The 21,330-nt window shown below is 41.0% G+C and overlaps 1 protein-coding gene across 1 annotated transcript in view; it reads right to left on the bottom strand.

The window, feature by feature from the left end:
- TMEM117 (transmembrane protein 117) overlaps positions 1 to 21,330 on the bottom strand; it is a 220,348-nt gene that overhangs the window by 38,904 nt on the left and 160,114 nt on the right. The window contains exon 6 of the mRNA XM_040596799.1: positions 4,262 to 4,421. Within this exon, the coding sequence (XP_040452733.1) occupies positions 4,262 to 4,421 (160 nt within the window). The remainder of the gene's footprint in view (positions 1 to 4,261; positions 4,422 to 21,330) is intronic.

Raw genomic sequence — 21,330 nt, 5'->3', positions numbered from 1 at the left:
TATTTTAGTTCAAGATTCACATACAAGGGCTGTCACAAAGAATCTTAGACGTAAGTGCTGCCTGGCTTCTGTTTATTCCACTCAGCTGTTACAGAATTGCTTCAGTTCATTGAAGAATAAATTCTCCTTTTGGAATCAAATTGTATTTTCAGGTAGCTTTTAAATCACTCAGACATTGTATCTAACTGTACCATCAGATGAAAAGTTGCAGTAAGTCATAAGAGTTGCAAGAATTTACGCCATGGGACTTGCAAAGTGCTCAGCAAGGGAGCTAAAGCATGTAACTCCACAGTGAGGCTGAAATACTCCACAATCTTTCAGAAGTCTGGAGAAACCTGTAAATGCTCACAAAAGACACTACAGAGATGAAACAAGTCATCTCCCCTGGACACACGAGGTTTAATAATCCAGCCACCACAGGCTCCTACCCATTATCAAAGTCACTAAGAACTTAACTAGCTGATCTTTAAGGTCCCTTCCAACCCAAACCATTCTATAATTCTATGAGTCTATGAACATCACACACACACACACATATACACACACACACATACAAAAAAAAAAAAAAAGATAAGCCAGTATATAGGCTAATGGTACTGTCTACTTGCTCAAATAGAGACATTTGGAATGTGGGATTATAGTTTCATTTTTTCATATTTACTCCTTTAATTAACAGCTTTTCCATTACTTCTTTGAGGAATACAACTAAATAGATTAATTTTTTATTAAAAATAGTAACAAGTTCTATTACGTGATAATAGCATTACTACATATCCAGCTTTAATATATCTGGTCTTGCACTCAATCTGAAACTAAGGTTTAAAATATAACAATGCCTATGTACAGCAGTGAGTGCTATGAGTGCCAGAAATATACATATGTTGGCATCTTCCATCTCGATTATCAGGGCATGCATAATTAAACACTGTGGAAATTACAAACTTCACTTCCATACTGGAAAAAATAACTAACTTGTAGCGTTTTTACTTTCTTACTATAAGCAAGCCCATGCTCTTTAAAATGAACTAATGCTCACCTGCATCAGACTGAATTTGATCTGCTGTTTGTCATAGAGGAAATATGCAGCCTCTATATTGAAAAAAATCAGTGTTTGTATTTACATCGAATAAAATGTCCTGACAAATAGGACTGGAATGGAGGCCTCTGCGCTGCCTCTCAAACAGCCTAAAATGGGTGTTATCTCTGATACACTGTCCTAGATCCAGTGAAACTTAAATTCCTTTCAAATCACGGCCAGGCAGCAGAGAAGTGGAGATGACTCTTCCTGCAAGAGGCAGACATGCTCTGAAGAAGTCTCCATGATAGAACACTAGCAGAGAAATGTTACTTTGGCAATTTTACCAGCTGTGGAAATAGCTGATTGGGATCCTTGCAGAGCTGCAGCTCTGGACTCAAGCCACGCCACCCTTGTAACCCTTTTCCTGGGTATGGCTTAAAGGATGGCTCCTCTTAGCTCATCCTGTTGGGTCTGTTTATTCTCAGTGGACAGAAACATGTACTTCTAGGGCCTGCTGCACCTCATCCTACTCTAGAAGTTTAAAAGCACCCCAGCTATACCTCGATCTCTTCATTGATTATAAATATACAGCAACTAAAGTCAGGTGGAGATGCATACACAGCAACCATCTAAAACAAGACCTCAGGGTCCATTTTCCTCACTCGAGGGAGGGCAGATGTCATATGTCACAGTGAGGTTTGCAGAAGAGCCTGGGCCAGAAGCCCACCACACTAACCAGGAGGTCCTGTTGTAGTTCTGTAACATTCTGTTTTCTTGGATTGTCTTAATATCTTTGTGGTCATAACTTTCACGCTGACATTTCAGTCCCATGTCTCTGCCTTCTACTCTGTCTCTCACCCATGCTTGTCTCCTTGACCCATCCCCTGAATACCCAGCAAAGCCTTTGTACGCTAGAAGGAGAGCGGGGTGGGAGGCAGCCAGGGTTTGTTGCAGGATGGAAAATAAAGGTAAAAAGTGCATGTATCCTTAAGGATCACTCATGTATAACTGTCTATATAAGGTTCAGCTGTCTGTGTTCTACTCCTCACATGTCTGTCTGGGTTATGTCTACTTGACAGAAGGTAGCCTTTCAGGGTAGGGAACACTCAGGCCTTTTTTTTCTTCTTTATGCTCTACCTAGGGCTTAGATAAATATTAAATAATAATAATAATGAGAAGGAAAAGCTGACCTTTAAAATTATGTGATTATTTTTCACAGCATAGAGAATAAATTTCCAAATTTAATTAGTTTTCTCTTGTTGCTAAACACAGCCACATTTGCAGAATTAATGCTACCATTCAGAGGGACAGAAAATGTCTGTACTCAAAAACGAGATGAGACTTCATCTGTGCTCTTGGTTAACATTAGCCTCAAACAGAAATTGCTTAATATTAAGCATTTTTGGTTGTTTATGTTTTTGGTTGGTGTGGGGTTTTTGTTTTTTTTTTTTTTTTTGAGTATGTGTGTGTGTTTGGTTGGTTGTTTTTTATTTTTAATTTTACTAATTTGTTGCTAAAGCTTGTTAAGTTAAAAAAAAATCTGTGAAACAGACAACACTCTCAGGAAGAATTTCAAGAGACATGTAATTCTAAATCATACTTCAATAAAATGATAATGATCCTGATGGTCTTCACTTGTGATTTAATACTTTGCTGTCTCAACTTTATTGCAGTAGCAATGCAATGGTGCTAGAACTACATTGTAAATAAAACATGCCAACTAAGTTGCACAGTCCAAATAAATAACTTTAAATAAATAAATAACTCCATCACACAAACATCAGTCAAAAATGCAATTAAAAAGAGTCTCTTGCTTTATGTTGTAAAAATATGAAATAGTACTCAAGACAGCCTGTTTCATATAAAACTCTTCCGTATTAATAGGGACTCCAAGGTCAAAGTACTGGAACTTCATTTTTGAAAGTTGAAAGGATGGTTTACTAATTATTTCATATGAAGATAAATCTGTTTCTCTACCCTGCATATAGTATCAAGTTCAGTATAGCTTGATACATTGTGTATTTTCATTTACGCTTTCATTACAGACCAGTGAAGTACAATCATTTATTATACATTCTCTTTAATCTTTTTGGAATGGCAAACAAAATGTAAAATGCAAAGGGAGAGAAAAGAAAGAACCAGAAATCTTACTAGAAAAAGAGTGTTCCCTTTCTTACCCTCCTTGTTCTAACCATGAACCGCAGTGAGCACTGAACAGTGGTGGACACTGGAAAATAAAACTGAACTGTAGGACTTTATGCAGCTTTAATGTTCTAATACAGCAGTGATAAATTCTGAGTTCTATCACAGTGTCACCTCTATGATAATTACTCAAGCAATAGATATCTCATTAAAGAGAACTAAGTGTCTCAGAAGCGGTCACTGCTAGCAGAGTTAGTAATAAATTGGAGAAAAAGGACCCATCATTTCTTCTCAAACTCTTTGCTAAACTTCAATTCAACAGTCTAACATCTCTAGGACTAATAGCAAAAGTCACTCAGACCTTTGATGCTCCTTTTCCTTGCCTCATCCGAAATGACCTAATTTTTCATAGAGCATTGGGTAAGTTATTCACACAAATCTTGAACCACAGACAAATGCAAAGGGTACAGAACAGCATCACATGAAGGAGGTTTTTGGCCACACACTTGTGACCCAGATTCCTTCCCTAACAGCTAGATTTAAAGGAGCAGACATTAAGCAGACTACAGGGAATCACCTTCCCAGTTAACTTTGCTGGCAGAGGACATTACAGTACAAGGATCTGCCATCAAAGTAAAGAAATTTTCATGTGAAAGTGGAAAGCGGAATCTTAATAGCAAATACTAATTTTTGTCTATTAAAACGCTGCAATGTGTGTACACTAATATTGTGAATACTTGATGTATGAAAGTATTTCTTTCTTTTTTGGCTGAATTTCTCTCATCTTCCTTTGAATTTACCAAACAACCAGCTTCTGTTTCTTTTCCTGATGTCATTTATGGGTGACCTTCTTACTGGGAAAGTCATGCAGTTCTTACCTGGTAGTCTAGGAAGAGAAATCAGCAGTATTTTCAGAATATAAGGCCAGCAAGCTTTTTTGCAAAGTCACTGAAAATTGTGTTATAAAATGCTCCTACTAATAGTGATGGCAAACTAAACATTTATTTACCTTTATGTAGTCTTAGCTAAATGCCATTTGCTCTAGAGGAAATAGTCACTAGGCTGCCTCAGCAGCTTAAATGCAACAATAGGACAGTGTACCTGCATGACAATAAGAAGGTCAAACACCAAGATGAAAGAAGCCAAGAAGGCTCTTGACACCTCATCACTTGGCAGAAATCCACGATTCAGCTTGTCCCAGCTGATCCAGTCAGTAGTGATGACAAGCACAACTACAGAGGTCAGAGTAAAGAGAACCGTCCTGCAAGGGGAAAAAAAAATATAAATACTTCAGAGAGAATACAATAGTAATGAAGACACATCATTCTATTTTATCTGTCTTCTAATGGTCAACTATTGCTTTATCAGTACTTTTCCACTGATGAAAAGAGATTGAAGAAAATTAAGTGTACAAACAAATCATTTAACTCAAAATAGGAAAGCAGTCAGCTGTATCCTTAGTAAAAAGAAATTTAGTAGCTAGTGCTAAGCATGTTGCAAAACTGGGCTGCAGCATATTACTCTTATTGTTCATTCCGTATTTTTCACTGGAGATGCAAACCAATTAATTAAATTAAGAAAGAAGTAAACTATAACAAAGTGCCAAGGGCTGTATGATCTAGGCCAAATTCAAATGAACAATTTGAGAGAATATTTTCTATGGCACCAAAGACATTAGAGCCTTTGAAAAGTATTTTCTCAACTGTAGGAGCTATAGGATACTAACCGTGAAGTCTAATTTTTACATAGAAACACATCTGTATGAAAGAAATTGTTGTTGCGCTAAATTAATCTTTCGTAAATTCTGAGGGTTTTAGAAAGATTTTGCTTTGTGTCTCTTAAGATGTCCTTTGTACAAGCTTTCAACAAATCTTATGGCATTTCTGAGAAGTCAGTGAAAAGTGAATTACAAAACGAATAAAACCTCCATATGAATGCTATAAGAATTCCAGAAGACACATTTGGCTAATTCATACAATTTTACAATATGGTATTTAAGAAAATATCTTTCCAAGCTATTCCCCTAAAATAGCTCTGCATCATTTCCAGCAGCACTTTGGTGATATCCTTCCGAGTTGGCAGTGATGACTGATTGAATTCCTGGTTCCGTGGAAGCAGGCAAATTTAACTGGTATTCTGAGGGGGAGCAAGGCTTCTCCCAGTACCCATAGCTGTCAGTAAATCTGTGCTATAATAGGGGCATATCAACATCTGAACTCATGCATGCAGCTTAATAATTGTGGCAGGGTGCAGGTTTTTTTTGTGCAGCAATAAAGTCTCATTTTCTTTAGCTACTGAGGGCTGTAAAACAATGTGATGTATGTTTCCCACGACACTTCCAAACACAAGAAATACTCGGCAGAGTAAAAGAAAAATCTGTGCACCAGTAGTCACAGGCTACCAGTCTGTATGTATTTCTTTTTATACATTAGCCTTGGCTGTGTCTGTGTAGGAAGGGAAAACAAATATGCATATAAGCAGTAGTGTAGACATTTGGACTCCTAAACATCGTTCTTCTGTGGCATGATGGGCTGCGCTTCTTCACAATATAATGAGACAGAAAATAACTTGATTGCTACCACCTTTCCCTTTGAACATTTATTTTTATTCTTAATAAATAAATTCAGTTATATTCAACACCATACGGCACCATACAGTACCCCTTGAGTGTATTATCAGCATCTGGGCAAAAAAAAATGAATGAGGCATATTAGACTTAGACATACCCAATACCCAGGCCAGCTTATCCCCAAACATTTGCTTAGCTACCACCTCACCTGTCAGTACCTGAACCTGACTGACTTTTCTACAAGCTCCACTTTGGCACATACCCAGAATGGTTTGCTTTGGAAAGGTGATTCATTAGGTGCTTCTCTCTTGCATATAGTGTCTTGATACCCACAGAGGTGGTTCTTCCTACCTATTTCACCGTCATATCTGAAATTCACACGGAGGTAAATGTTCTCGTTTTAGCTGAGAAGTTCTCCAGAAAGAACCCAGTCCTTAACACCTGTCTGCCAGCCAGCACATACTGCCCTGGCTGCTGGATGCACCAATTTTCTTCATCCTCTTTCTGAGGAACCCACATCTCCTGGTGCACATGCAGTTTAGAACTGTAATTCAAGTCTATGTAGTTTGCTATGGGAAGCATGTACTCAGAAGTTATGCTCAATGCTGTTCTGCTTCAGTCCTCTTGAATTATGCATTGGCATTTTGGAGCAGGAGTTCAAAGCATGGAACATCAGACTTTGGCACGTATGCAAGCAAAGACAGACATATTTTTATGCATGCTTCATTGGCATGCATGCAAAGACCAGTGTGTGTGCTCAAGCCCTGATTTCCTTGAGGAAATACATATGCACTTAAAAAACTGCTTCGTTACTCATTCTGAAATGTTGAATAGAGAGGGAAGGGAGCAGGAAATAGGTTGCTAGTAGAACAAGAAAATGTGGAAAAATAAAAAAGGTTCGAAATAGACTTGAAATGGTTGCATTACACAGCATAATTAGCACTCAGTTGTATTTTTGACCTGTGGTACTGGAACACAGCAAGATATTCAATACATGCTTTTGGAGTATAAACAGAGTTTGTCTGGGTTAGAGTTCAGTTCACTTCTTGTGAAAGTACAGCACTGACCCAGCGTCCTGGGGATTAAGAGAAGCTGAAGATTTCATTTAGCTTGACATAACTCGTATCAGATGAACCAATATGAGCTACACTGCAATATTTAGGCCAGTGCAGTTTGTCCTTTATTCTGCAATGCACATTACTGAGAAAGAGCAACACCATCAAACTGTTCACAGCGTTGCTGGCCAGACCTCTCCATCTTCTGCTTATGGAAGGGCTATGAGGGGAAAGGAAAGAGAGGATTGACTCTTTGTACCAGACAACTTCTTTCTCTACTTCACAAAGGAAATACACTTTGCATTTCACTTATAATTCTAGCTTGCTGTATTGAATGATTATGTGCCTTGGGTACCTGTTCAGTTACAATAACATGCATTTTACAATCTAGCCCGTACTCTTCAAGACATGAAGTTATTATAAAGAATAAAAATAAATAAATTTTTAAAAAGTCTACAAAAAACCACTGTCCAGGCCAATTGCATACTGGGAAGTTAAATTTTTTAGGTAGGTCCAGAAAAGTCAGTACTGTGCTTATCACAGTCAGTGATGATGTAAAATTCCTAGTTCTACTCCAAACTGAGGGAAAGCTTGAAAAGAATTTTTACTGCCAGGAACCTCTCAAGAAACAGATAATTTTTTAAACTGTACTTCTATAATCGATAGCCAGGGCTGAGTTTGGTTTGGAATTTGTTAAACCAAGTCACTCATGGCAAACTGAATACACACTGCTGGCCCTCATTTGACAACAAAACATTAATTTTGTCCTCCCACACTTAGGAAGGGCCAATCCATATGTCTCTGGCTTCTTCACCTCCTCACAACAGCACTTTCTTGGACCATAAGCTTTGACCAAGTTGATCAACCACTTAGCATCTATCACGCAGCATATTATACACTACAAGAGGTTATACACAACATGGACCAGAAGCTTGAGCAGATTTTTGTCATTGGCAGTGGCTGCAGACAATACCTCATGGCAGACAGGGTCATAACCTCAATGTTGCAGTCTCTATCATGCAGAAATGCCATTTCTGGAGAAGAAAGGCTGTGATGCCTCGTTTTCCTCTACACTACTACAGTTAGTAGTAAGTACAGAGCATCCATGGGCAATGGGCCATCTTCAACAAACTATGCCAAGCACCTGGCATTAATTTACCTACAACGTCTCTATGCTACCATCCTAGCATTCAAGAACATAGCCATCACCCTCTGAAGTCTGGATAACCTAACCCTAGACAAAGTTACTTGAAAAGCACTTAGAGGTGGGGAAATTCAGAGCTGGTGTGGTATGTCACCAGTCACACGCTCCCACCACATGTGTCATCCATAGCGTTGCTCGCTTGGTGTGATCTCGTGAACTTTGCAGAAGTCTGAGATGCTGGTCTAAACATATGAACCTTCTGTTTGCTCAGTGGAGGTCATGGTTATGTAAATAGAAAAAGGCTGTCACTGCAGCCTAATGCAGACCCTGGTGGGTAACAGGTTTGCATTAAATTTTTAGAAAACAGGGCATCTTTGATTCAGAGAAGTCCAATATACAGGTATTGATCTGCACTGTAGGCAGTGCTGCTTATTCCCTGCTGTCTCTGGGGAATATCAGCCCATAATATATATTTTTTATATATGCCCATAAATTTCACAGCATGATCATGGAGCTTACACTGGTCTGCTTTGCTATGAGATCACAGACTTCATTTATTCACCTAAATACAACATTCCTAAATCCTGTGCACATTAAGCAAGCATGCAGTGCACTGCATAGCTCCTGCTAAAGCATGAACTCTGCTAACAGGGCTATCACTGGAAACAGTGGGCCTCATCTCACTGTGAAAGTCCATACATACTCGCATTGTCCACACATGCAATGGCCATCATGCATATTATCTCAGCCCTATTTCTGCCTGTCAGGCTGAAAATATCACACCCTTCTCTTGAACACCTCTTGCTCTTTCAAAAATCACCAAAAAATTCTCCCCAGACATTCTGTCTCTGTGTCCCTTGTATACAGTGCTTGAGCTGTCACTTGGCACATGATGACCAGAGATCAGGCTGGACTTTCCTACTGATTCTTAAAATAAAAACTAAAATAAAAATAAAAAAGGAAAGCAGCTCTTCATCAGCCCTCTCTTGCTACTGCTCTTCCCTCACTCTTTGAGAAAAGCACTCCTCATGGGGCTTTCTGAGAAATTTCTCTGCTGGTGTCCAAGTTCCCAGATGCCCTGCATGCCACACTCTGGCATAGCTGTGGCCAAAGGGTGAACAAGAACCAAGGGAACTTAGATCAGAAACACAGTACATTAAATAAACAAGATACACTTCCAAAGTGTAATGAAAAAATAACCTGGACAGAAACACAAATGACACAAAGCCAATGCAACATCACAGCAAGGAAAAGTAACAAAAACAAAATAAGGCCTATTGAGGCCAACACATTCCCTAGAAAACAAAATAAGGATAGTGTGTATTTGGGTGAGCACAGTTGCGGCCGTCTTCAGCAAATACCCTAAAGTTAAAGTGCCAGGGCTTCACTTCTTCACTATCTTCACTTCATCCACTCCAAAATATTGAGGATAGGGTGGGATTATCTAAAAAGCTTTTCCAGAAGTCTAAGATAAATCCTAAATGTTCAGTGAAAGAAAGCAAAAAACATAAAACCTAGTGGTGTGAGTAATCCATCTAGTGGTGTGAGGACCTGAATTTTTCTGTAGGATACTTTGCCAGAATCTTTCCCCAGTAGATGTTTCCATTCCATCACTCAACGGTGGCAAAAGTAAAGATGACTTTTCCTGTTGACTCCAACCAAACCTGGCTTGTTTCCATTTCCAAGTGGTAGGGACAGCTTCCTGGGATATACGGAGCAGGAGCTGCCATATTGCATGCTGCCCATAATTGTGTTAACAAATGAATTCCCAAGAGTTTTGTAAGCTTAGTCTGGCACTGAAGACTCTCAAGACTCTGCAGACCCCCTACAGTGCCGTTTTGCCAGTGCTCATCTTACTGCAGACATTGTCCTTGCCCTGGCTGACTGGGCCATAACTCTTTTCTCTTTGTCTTGCACCTGTACATGTTACATGTACAATCCTGAGCTTATGAAGTGCATGTTTTTTACAAATGGGATGAGCCGAAATTTGTCTGCGGAGAAAAAAAAAAAAGCAAAGCCATTTATTCCTGGAATCTGCAATGCAGTTGTTTTCCAAATGTGTGACTGCATTCAGATACATCAATAATTCTCTGGGTCCATAACGAGCAAGAAATAAAGACCTTCTCCCATCAGAAGCCAGCAATTTGGAAACTCATTTTCAAAGAGTGTGGCAGGGAATGTCACAGTTGAGCCTGTGCAGCTTAGTGTGCAGACTGCCTGCCATATTGAGGCTTGCAGTCTGACTGCCCAAAGGGAAATCCCACCACTGCCATCTGAAATCCCACTAGTGCCATCCCATACTTGTGCAGTCCTTGCCTTGAGAGAGCACTGTGTCCTGGAGCAGAAGATGGACTTCTCTGAAACACAAAGCTGGGCTGTGGAGGAAGAGCTGAGAGGAAGGGAACACCCATGCTTTGCAATTAACAATTGATGTCAAGTGTTGATGCAAACCTGAGACTTCATGGCTTTATTTCAGGGAGAGGGAGGGCCACATCATTTAGTTTTGTTTAAATTCCAAAATAACAGCACTGCCACCAGTCCTCCTGGTAAAAGGTTTTCTTGGCTGTATCTGTAAACTGTCCATGCAAGTGCACACATTCTAGTTGTTCAGTAACATTATGGGCCATGACAAAGGCAGTTCAAACTGGAAGTCTGGCTTGCCTGCACCATTTCATTAAATCAGTATGCCAAGCATGAAGTTACTGATGTTCTCAGAAGTCTTGGCTGAGAGAAGATGCAATGTACTGCAGTGATCTCAGGTCCTGGCTGCTTGGAAATACCTTCTTCTGCTGTTTCGTGTGTCCTACCTCCCACATCAGGATTCCCCTAGGCAGAGTCCATGAGAGCCTGGCTCATCCTCTTGCAGCCCCAATGCAGTACCACACAACCATTTATAGCACATCCTCTCCAGACCTATATGAGAAGTACTTTTGATTCTATCCAGCCACACCTTCAGGAAACACTCTGTGTTATTTTTCTGTATTTGGTAGAAAACTGAACAAACGAGAATTTGTCCCTGGAAAGATAAAGACAAGCTAATAAATGTATACAAGTCCAAAAAACATTTAACGCTGCAAACAAGAACTGTTTCCAAATGGATTGTCATGATCTTTCATGTCTATATCAGCAGGACAAAGTGTACAAAAAACAAATTTTGGTCTGTGATGGAACTTCATTTCTCAAACTATCACATAGTGGAAGTGCTCAAATATCAAATACAATTCTTTGCACAACCATATATGAGGGCAATATAATACCACCTTCAATTTAACAGCAACTTTGAGCTGCTCATTGTTAGAGCTGTTTAGAATTTTCTTGCCTTGCGTGACCCTCTGCCAAATCTTTTATGAAGCTACAGCTTTGATGATCAGATAGGAAGAGCTCTGTTAAGATTGACTGAAGAGATGAAAGACAAACTTTCGCTATTTCCCTCATCTTCATTTTGTCTTTTCCAAGAGGCAAAAAGCAGCATCTTGCCCTTTGACTACACCTTTTCCAGAAAAAAGCCCTACCTGTGCTTAGTGAAAAGTAGCTCTTAGATTTATATGACATAGAATTTTGAGAATTTTTCATCACACTTCCACACATAATTGCCACTAAGCCAGGTTGTTTAAAAAGTGTAAAACATCACTAATAAGGTTTCCAGGCATTGCTTAATATTCTATACATTTGGGACAGAAGTACACATTAGTGAAGAAATGAGATCATAAATTCTATATTCCTATATGATCAGTTTCTGGGCTGCAAACACACATTGCCAGGCCATGTTGAGCTTCTCGTCAATCAACATCCTCATATCCTTCTCCTCAGGGCTGCTCTCAATCCATTCTCTGTCTAGTCTGTGTTTGTGCTTGGAATTGCCTCGACCCATTTGCAGGACATTGCACCTGGCCTTGTTGAACTTCATGATGATTGCATGGGCCCACCTTTCAAGCCTGTCAGGGTCCCTCTGGCTGGCATCCCTGCCCTCCAGCATATTGACCACACCACACAGCTTAGTGTTGTTGGCAAACTTGCTGAGGATGTGCTCAATCCCATTTTCCATGTCTCTGACAAAGAAGTTTAACAGCGCCAGTCCCAGTACCGACCCCTGAGGAATGCCACTTATCACTGGTCTCTACTTGGACATCAAGCCATTGACCACAACACTTTGAGTGGAACCATCCAGCCAACTTCTTATCCACCGACCGGTCCATCTGTCAAATCCATGTCTATCCTGTTTAGGGGCAAGGGTGTTGTGCAGCACAGCGTCAAATGCTTTGCACAAGTCCAGGTAGATGACATCAGTTGCTCTTCTCTTATCCACCAATGCTGTAACCCCATCAAAGAAGGCCACCAAATCTGTTAGGCACAATTTGCCCTTAGTGAAGCCATGTTGGCTGTCACTAAACATCTCCTTATTTTCCATGTGCCTTAGCATAGTTTCCAGGAGAATCAGCTCGATGATCTTCCAGATGCAGAGGTGAGACTGACTAGCCTGTAGTTCCTTGGGTCTTCCTTTTTTCCCTTTTTAAAAATGGGGTTATGTTTCACCTTTTCCATCGGGGGAACTTCACCAGACTGCCACGACTTTTCAAATATGATGGACAGTGGCTTAGCCACTTCATTGGCCACTTCCCTCAGGACCCACAGAGGCACCTCCTTGGTTCCATGGACTGATGAAAAAACTGCCTGCACTCCAGAATCCCTTACTACTGTTCCCAGGGCTCTGTAATCCTTCTTGATGCTCCTCAGATTGCTCCTGGCTGGATCACTGCTGCTCACATCAAACAACAGCAGGGGATAACAGTCAGTGGACTGTATGAGGCTTGGTAGTCTCTCAGTGACATTCCCTGATATGAGCCCCTGCTAGGCAGCACACCTCTCTAGAGAGGGCATCAGGTCGGCAAATGGGTGCCTCCATACCCTTCAGAAAAGAATCACCTCCTGCTATCACCCGTCACCTTTTCTTAGTTGTGCTGGTTGTTATATGGGGAGCATGTCAGGCTGCCTTAGCTCCAGCAACATTCCTGATGTGAAGGGTCTTTCCTCTTCAGTCTGCAGACCAGTAAAGTAGTTCTGTAAGGGAGCCTCAGGCCTCGGGAGAAGTCTTCCTCCTGCAGGTCCTTGCTGTTACAAGCTTCCATTCTTCCGCATTATCAGCCCCCTCCCTTCTGTGTGTGCTGGTGGGGGAGGTTTTGGCTAATTGGCTGTGGGCTGCAGGTCTCCTGCAGACTGTGCTTAGAGCCAGCTGCTAACTCCTTCTCAGCCTCCTTGATGTTACACAGCCTTCTCAATGCCTCCTGCAGCTCAGCCACCTGCTGCAGGAGCTCCTCCACCCGGGCACACCTTTTGCAGGCAGGTCTGCTGCCTGTCCCTGCCCCAGGTGAGAGGTATGGGCACTCCTTGCAGCCTGAGCTCTGCGCTGCAGCCTCTCCCTTCAGCAGCTCCATCTGGGTAGAGGCATCAGCCACTGCTGGGGTAGATGGTGCAGACTCCCCAGCCAGTCTCAGACAGGTGCCCACCATTCAATTTGTCAGGGTCAGGTAGGATGAGTGCCCTTGACCCGTGCGGGTGGGCCCAGAATAGTGCCCAGCTGCTGGGTTATATAGACTTCAAGTCTCTCCACTCGGCCAGTGGAACTTCCCTCCTTCACAGCAGCACCCTCCCTCCACCAACTGCTGTGCCAGGCACTGAGCGCAGCGCTCCATGGTGATGCCCTTTGGGGGGGGTTGGCCGCCATTCTTCCTGGCCCTGCCCATGCCTCATCAGCCGCTCTTGTGCTAGCTGCTGGCTCCTCGTGGGTCCTGGTGCTCACCTGGGGTCTCCCCAGCTTACAACCCACCCCCGCTTCCATGCATCGTGATCCTCCACTCAGCTGCGGAATGTGCCTGCACCGGAGCTGATTGCCTCAGTGATCAATTGCAGTGGTTTATAATGTCAGTTTTTCATGAACGTGCCAAGATAGTTAAAAACACCCTGTGAAAACAAATATAGAAAGGGAGGAAAAAAATTTACTGCTCTTGATATTTAAAATGCTTTCCAGTCCTCAGGAAAGAAAGGTCATCCATCAAGTTAAATACTCTCCATAATTTTTAATCCCAGAATCAACACTGGCCAAACATACCATTGCACAGTGTACAATAACTATGAAGAACAATGCTACTGCAGATGTTCATATGCAAATGCCAAAGCTTTTTATTTCACTTATTTTAATTAAGAAGGGTTCTGTTATTAAATCTGTCAAAAGTAGCAACTCTAAAACCATTTAAAATAAAATATTTACTCTGCCTGTTGCTTGGTGTCAGTACCACTTCTGCAATTACACAAGTGTAAGGGACAGATGCTCTGCTGTTGGAAAGTGGCTGGGTTCTCTGGAGCAGCATGGATTCAAGCTGGCCACTGCTCTTCTGCCCTGGCAGGACAGTGCTCTGAAAGGAGAAAGAGCAGCGACTCGGGAGCTCTGCCTTTATCAGCAGCTACTGCAGTGCAACAGGGTAGTGCAGTGCTATAGGGTGACACAGTTCATGCTGAGGACCATGGTGTTTGTGTCTTGTGGGCTTAACCAAATATCTATTCAAAATTGCAGCTCGCTAGGTGAGATACCAGAGAGCAGCTTCCACTTCAGTTGCACCCAGAAGAAATCCCACTTGTGTACTGCAAGATTAATCCATGCTGTGAACCAAAAGACAGGTGGAGAGAGAACTGGGAGATCCACTTCAGAGGTGTGCTACTGAAGTGAACTGCTAATACATACACTTTAGAAGTCACATGCAACACATATCTAGAAATATTTGGAAAATAAGTTACACTGGATCTCTTTTGGTAAAATACAGTGCTTGTTCCCCTGATGGGGACAAATATGTGGTAGAGATATGGAATAATACCACTGCCAGATTTCAGTGCCACACTACCCATGGCATGTTCTGCAGCCATAAAGAGGTGGGGAAAAGTAGATTAATGTAGATTATCACCAAAAAGACTTAATCATCTGAAGTACCAATAAGAAGAAAATGGGTTTTAATTCAAACTTTGAATTGCATTACCTTTTTAAAACTTGTCATCACAATAATGTATTTCTGACTTCTATCCTACAGAAGAAAATAATGGGTAAGTAATTCAGTATTTGCCAGCAACTGCCAATTCCAAAATACCTGTTGTGAAATTGCAAGTTCTGAAATGCTCTCTGTTTCAAAAAGGCAATAGCGAATGGAACTCTATGCTGGGACTGGTTCATAAACGCTTGTCAATAGCAGATACTGCACATTTTGAGAAACTTGCATTTCATGTTACGTCTTCTAGTCTATCCTTGTCATTCTGCCTGGTGAGCTGAAGAAACCAGGCACTGCAGAGGATGCTTTGAGTTTTGCAAAACTGGAATTTTTTATTCTGCATTTTTATACATACATTTTAGTTAGAAAAATGAAAAACATTTTTGTGAATGCGAACAGCACTAGTTTATTTTTTCCTGTTATATCAGTTTGTCAAAGAAAGGATGTTGCCTTTCCCATAAACCTTGCTTTACTTCTGTTCTTTGACTGTGATCATTGCAATTATATTAGAGTCTATCAATATGATTCCAGAGCTATTTTGGATTTTTGCACAAAGATTGGTATAAAGTCTGAAATTACATTTATGTTAATGCACAGAGGAAACATTTTACTGTGTTTCATGTAACAAAATGAATAAGATTAGGTAATGTAATCACATGGTGAAATATTAGAATTCCAGAGACCATCACTTTTTTTATTATAGGTAGAAGCATCTTTGAATTTCCTTTTGCCACACCATTAATTTACTAAAATGAAAGTGTTATCTATTTCAAACAGCAGCTCATTTAAATTAAACTCATCAGCTATAAGCTTTAAGTTTCAAATGTTATTTCCTATCTACAACACAAAAAAGGAAAAATAGTTTAAGAAGGTTCATGGTCTTGCTTGCAAAAAAAAATTTCAATCAATACCTATCATACACAAGGTAGTATAGGACTCACATGAGTTATAACCAAGGAACTCAATGTTCAGCTTCCAAAGTTAGAAGTTAATTGCTTAACTCCAGCATTCTGAAACCCTCCCCCCACAATTCTATATAAGGTAAAGGGAAGCAATTTTTCTGGTTACCTTCAGATGAATATATCACTTACTCAATCAACAGAATGGGGGGTGGAAGACAGCTGGCTCGACAATCAACAGAAACAAGATCTTCAAAAATGTTTTCAGAGCATCACATGTGCCTTAGGATAGACCTGCTTGGCAATTTTTCAGTGAAAATGGTTTATGTTCAGACAAAGGCAGTACATCAATACATGGAATTTACCCTTGTAAAAGGGCTGACTCCTGTAACATGAGGGAAGCTGTGTCAGAATTGGGCATTCCTGCCCCTCATTGTGGTCAATGAGCCAGGAATTAGGGCAGTGTCTCAGCTGCATGAGATGAGGCAAACAGCCCAGGGTCCAATACCTGTTCTGTGTGAATCAGACCAGGCTTTTGAATACCAGCCTTAAAGGGACCAGCTGCATGCCATAATAGCCAGGCTTTTGGTTGCTACATGGTCCTATTTGTTCAGACTCTGTAGTTGGAGCTGCTCTACTTTGTATAGATAAGTCAACATTAGTACAGCTTTCTGGACACAGATTTCCCACACCCAACTAAGTATATTAATGGCTAGTTCTTAAACTTTTATGTTATTCTCAGTCCTTGGTAAGAGTGAGTCAAGGTTTGCTGTTCACCAGAGCAGGAAGACACGGGAACATATGCCTAAAAAAATATACATAACAAGGACTTTGGCTTTTCATGTTTCTAGCATCCCCAGTAACTGTCACAGAAACTGGTTACGAGAAGAAAACATTCTTGGCTTCCTTTAATCAGTTATCATCAAGTAATTGGTAAAGTCTTAAATTAATTGCAATGTAGAATGAGAAAAGCTTTTGGAATTGAAAAAAACCCCATACCTCTTTACATATAGAAGGCAAATCCCATTTCAAATGTATTTAGATGGTAATTGAAATGTTACTCTGAGCCTAAAATTAGGGTCTTCAGATCTATAACAGGAGCTAGAGGAATATCCCCACACCTTCCTGGTTTTACTGAACTGAAACATGTTATTGAATTCTGGTTTTAGAAACAAGCAAGAGTCAAAGTGTGGATTTAACACCACATTTTCAAGCCTATCTATGATCCAGGTTATCTGGATTTCTAGATAGTTGATTTAAGAGAAACTGATTGATTTTCAGAAGACCCAATTAACAACATGTAAGTCAGAAAGGTGGTAAAAATCAGTGACTAATAAACCAATACTTTCATTAATGAATAACTTCATCATTATTTCCCAGTTATTGAATTTACTAGCATTGTCTGTATTCACAATGTGTTTCACAATTAATGAAACTTTAGCCCTGGTCAGTTTTACTACATAGGTAACAGTCTGAATGTTTTCTTCAGGATATTATAGACTCACATTTCTTTTCTGCATTTAAATTCAATTTTTTTCCTAAATCACATGTGAAGTGTACTACATTTGGCAAGAGCTAAGTGAACAACTGATCACTATTTTTTTCAACACAGATTATTTTTACAAATGGTTTAACTAAATTAAATTAAATTAAAATTAAAAATATTATAAGGAACTCAGATTCAGCCAGAGACTTAACCACAGATTTTTTTTTGGGTAGAAATCTACATGTGAGTTAACATATGTAATCTCTTATTACGGTCGACAGAAGTGTAGGTTTAGATGCCTAAACATGTATGTCTGATGTGATTTGGGGCACCGTGGAGTACCTTGGTTGGCCTCCAGACCCTGCAAAAGGAGGTATCCTCTGTATCCTGTGTCATGCCTACCAGGCCTATGCACTTTTTCAATACCCTAAAGCATTTCAAATTGTAGTCAATGCCTATCTTTAGGCACCCGCATCCCACCTTTGTTCAGTCAGTGGAGCCTGGAAAATTGTTGAGGTGACTGAATACAAGTTTCCATTCGAGGCAAACTGAAAGACCATCATTTGCATTGGTCAAAGCTCCTCTGGCTGTAATATGAGCTGGCATGTTGACAGACGTAATCAAGACATAAATACTAGGCACCTGAATCCAGAGCTGAATCTCAAAACTGAAGTCAGTTTTCAATGTTTTAATTTCTTTCAAGAAAATAATGAAAAGCCTGCTTGAATTGGAAAACAAATACATTTTATTTAGGATCTGTCAAAACTCATCTTTGAATAAAATAATGGAAAAGTTCTATTTAGAAACTGTCAAATGAAAAATGTGACTGAATAGTTGGGGTTTATTTGCTTTTTAAACCAAATTTTGGAAAACTGAAATGATTTTGCAAAGCATTTTGATGTTGCAGAGTCTTAAAATTCACAATTTTTTGGTAAAAACAAGAACCAAACCCATAAAATGAGATCCATACAGCAGCGAAGACACGAGGCTTATTCATGTGTTAGAAAACATGGAAGCACCTGAGAATGGTCACATAGGAATTAGGGCTTCTCCACACAAAGAGGTGGGATCAATAGCCCAACTGAAGTGTATCTACACCAATGCACGCAGCATGGGCAAGAAACGTGAGGACCTAGAAGCCATTGTGCAGCAGGAAAACTATGACATAGTTGCCATCATGGAAACATGTCAGGATGACTTGCACAACCAGAGTGCTGCAGTGGATGGCTAGAAACTCTTCAGAAGGAATAGGCAAGGAAGGAGAGGCAGTGTGGTAGCCCTATATGTTAGAGCATGGTTTGGTTGTCTAGAGCTTAGTGATGGTGACGATAGGGTTGAGTGTTTATGGGTAAGAATCAGGGGGAAGGCCAACAAGGCAGATCTCCTGATGGGAGTTTGTTACAGACTTCCAACCAGGAAGAAGAGGCAGATGAAATATTCTACAAGAAGCTAGGAGAAGTCTCAAAACTGGTAGCCCTTGTTCTTGTGGAGGACTTCAACTTACCAGATGTCTTCTGGAAATACAATAGATCAGGGAGGAAACCGTCTAGGAGGTTCTTGGAGTGTGTGGAAGGCAACTGCCTGACACCGCTGTTGAGGGAGCCAGCTAGGGAAGGGCCCTGCTGGACCTGTTGTTTGGAAACAGAGAAGGACTTGTGGGTGATGTGATAGCTGGGGCCATCTGGGTCACAGTGATCACAAAATGATAGAGTTTTTGATTCTTCAAAAGAATAGAAGTAAGGAGTGGGGTCAGCAGAATGACCTCCTTGTACTTCTGGAGGGCAGACTTTGTCCTGTTCAGGAGACTGGTTGACAGAGTCCCTTGGGAGGCAGTCCTGAAGGGCAAAGGAGTCCAGGAAGGCTGGACATTCTTCAGGAACGAAATCTTAAAGGTGCAGGAACAGGCTGTTCCCAAGTGCCATGTGATTAATGGGCCAAGGCCAGTTGTATGAGGTTCAACAAAGTGTCAGGTCCTACACCTGGGTCACAACAACCCCACACAATGCTACAGCCTGGGGCAGAGTGGCTGGAAAGCTGCCTGGAGGAAAAGGACCTGGGGTTCTTGGTTGACAGCTGGCTGAAAGCAGTGTGCCCAGGTGGCCAAGTAGACCAACAGCATCCTGGCTTGTATCACAGGGGTGTGGCCAGCAGGACAAGGGCAGTGATGATCCCCCTGTACTCGGCACTGCTGAGGCCGCACCTCCAATACTGGGTTCAGTTTTGGGCCCCTCACTATGAGAAAGACATTGAGGTGCTGGAGCTTGTCCAGAGACGGGCAATGAGGCTGGTGAAGGGTCTGGAAGCACAAGTCTCATGAGGAGCGGCTGAGGGAACTGGGGTTGTTTAGACTGGAGAAAAGGAGGCTCAGGGGAGACCTTACAGCCCTCTACAACTACCTGAAATGAGGTTGCAGTGAGGTGAGGGTCGGTCTCTTCTCCCACGTAACAAGTGATAGTACAAGAGGCAATGGCCTCAAGTTGCACGAGGGGAGGTTCAGGTTGGATATTAGGAGAAATGTCTTCACCAAAAGGGTTGTCCAAGCATTGGCAGAGGCTGCCCTGGGAAGTGGTGGAGTCACCATCCCTGGAGGTATTTAAAAGATGTGTGGATGTGGGCTTAGGGACATGGTTTAGTGGTGGACTTGGCAGTGCTAGGTTAATGGTTGGACTTGATAATCTTAAAGGTCTTTTACAACCTAAATAATTCTATTATTCTATGATTCTATGAGTTACAAAGCTTTAAGGATAAAAGTCGAGCCTGATTTTATCTATGTAGAACATACGGAACACTTTTTCCTTGCCCAGATGCTGTCATGTTGCTGCTCTTTAAACAAAGCTTTTGGCAAGAGTAGGTGGGAGGGCAGTACGGCATACACTTATATTCTCATGGCTTGTCATATAATGTATTATATCCACAACCAAAATTAAAAAATACAGTTCAAATTTAGAATAAGCTAATTGTTACAGTTTAATGGCTTTCTGTGTTCTGGATTAGATTAGTGGTATATTTTAGCTGTATAGTAGTTTGATGGAATAAGACATTTCTCATTTTTTCGATTTCATGAACCATGGTATCTATGGGATATAATGTTTCATTCATCAAATGTTGTACCTTTTACAATTACATTTGTGCAAATCCTATCAAAGTAAAATATAATCATAATTGTCCTGAACTGCTCTTTAATGTTTTTTTTTTTTCCAAAGCATTTGGAATAAATGCAAGCTCTTTCATCTAACAAATTGATTATATTTTGATTAAATGTAATTCCAAAACAACTCCAACACACCAGAAAAAAAAAGTTACAAAAGCTTTAATCTTGCCTCCCGAGCAATGCATTTTTATGTCAAAAATCTTCCAAGGAATATCAATCTTAACTTAGTAAGAAAAGGCATTTGTAGACAGCAAGCTGAGCACAATCTGGGCATGTATGCTGGTAGTAAACAGGTACCAACAGTGTCCAGGGCTGTACTAACAGGACCATGGTCAGTAGATCAAGGGGAATTATTATTTCACTCTGCTCCACACTTGTTAGACCATATCCAGAATATCACATCCAGTTTTCACTCCCCCCTACATAAAAAGCACCAATTAACTAAAGCAGAGGTCCCCAAGGTGGTTGGGAACTGAAGCACTTGTCCTGTGGGGAAAGGCTGAAGGATGTGGGCAAGTTCAGCGTGGAGAAGGGGTGACTTTGGGAGCACGTAACAATTGCCCCTGGTACCTCTGGGGAGGTTAGCGAGAAAATGGAACCAATCTCTTCACATGAGTGAATGACAGGCAGACAACAGACAATGCATATGTTGCAAAAAGAGAGATTCAGACTGGATATAAGGAAAAACTATTTCCATGGAGTCCTGCCAGGCAATGGAAGAGGCAGCCCAGAGCAGCTGTGCAGTCTCCATCACTATAGGATTTGGAGGCCCAAACGGATAAAGATTCGAGCAACCTAGTGCCAATTCAGAGCTGACCCTGCTTTGAGTAGGAGA

Source organism: Falco naumanni, chromosome 5, assembly GCF_017639655.2.
Source record: "Falco naumanni isolate bFalNau1 chromosome 5, bFalNau1.pat, whole genome shotgun sequence".
NCBI lineage: Eukaryota > Metazoa > Chordata > Aves > Falconiformes > Falconidae > Falco > Falco naumanni.
This window is presented reverse-complemented; position numbering and strand designations above follow the sequence as displayed.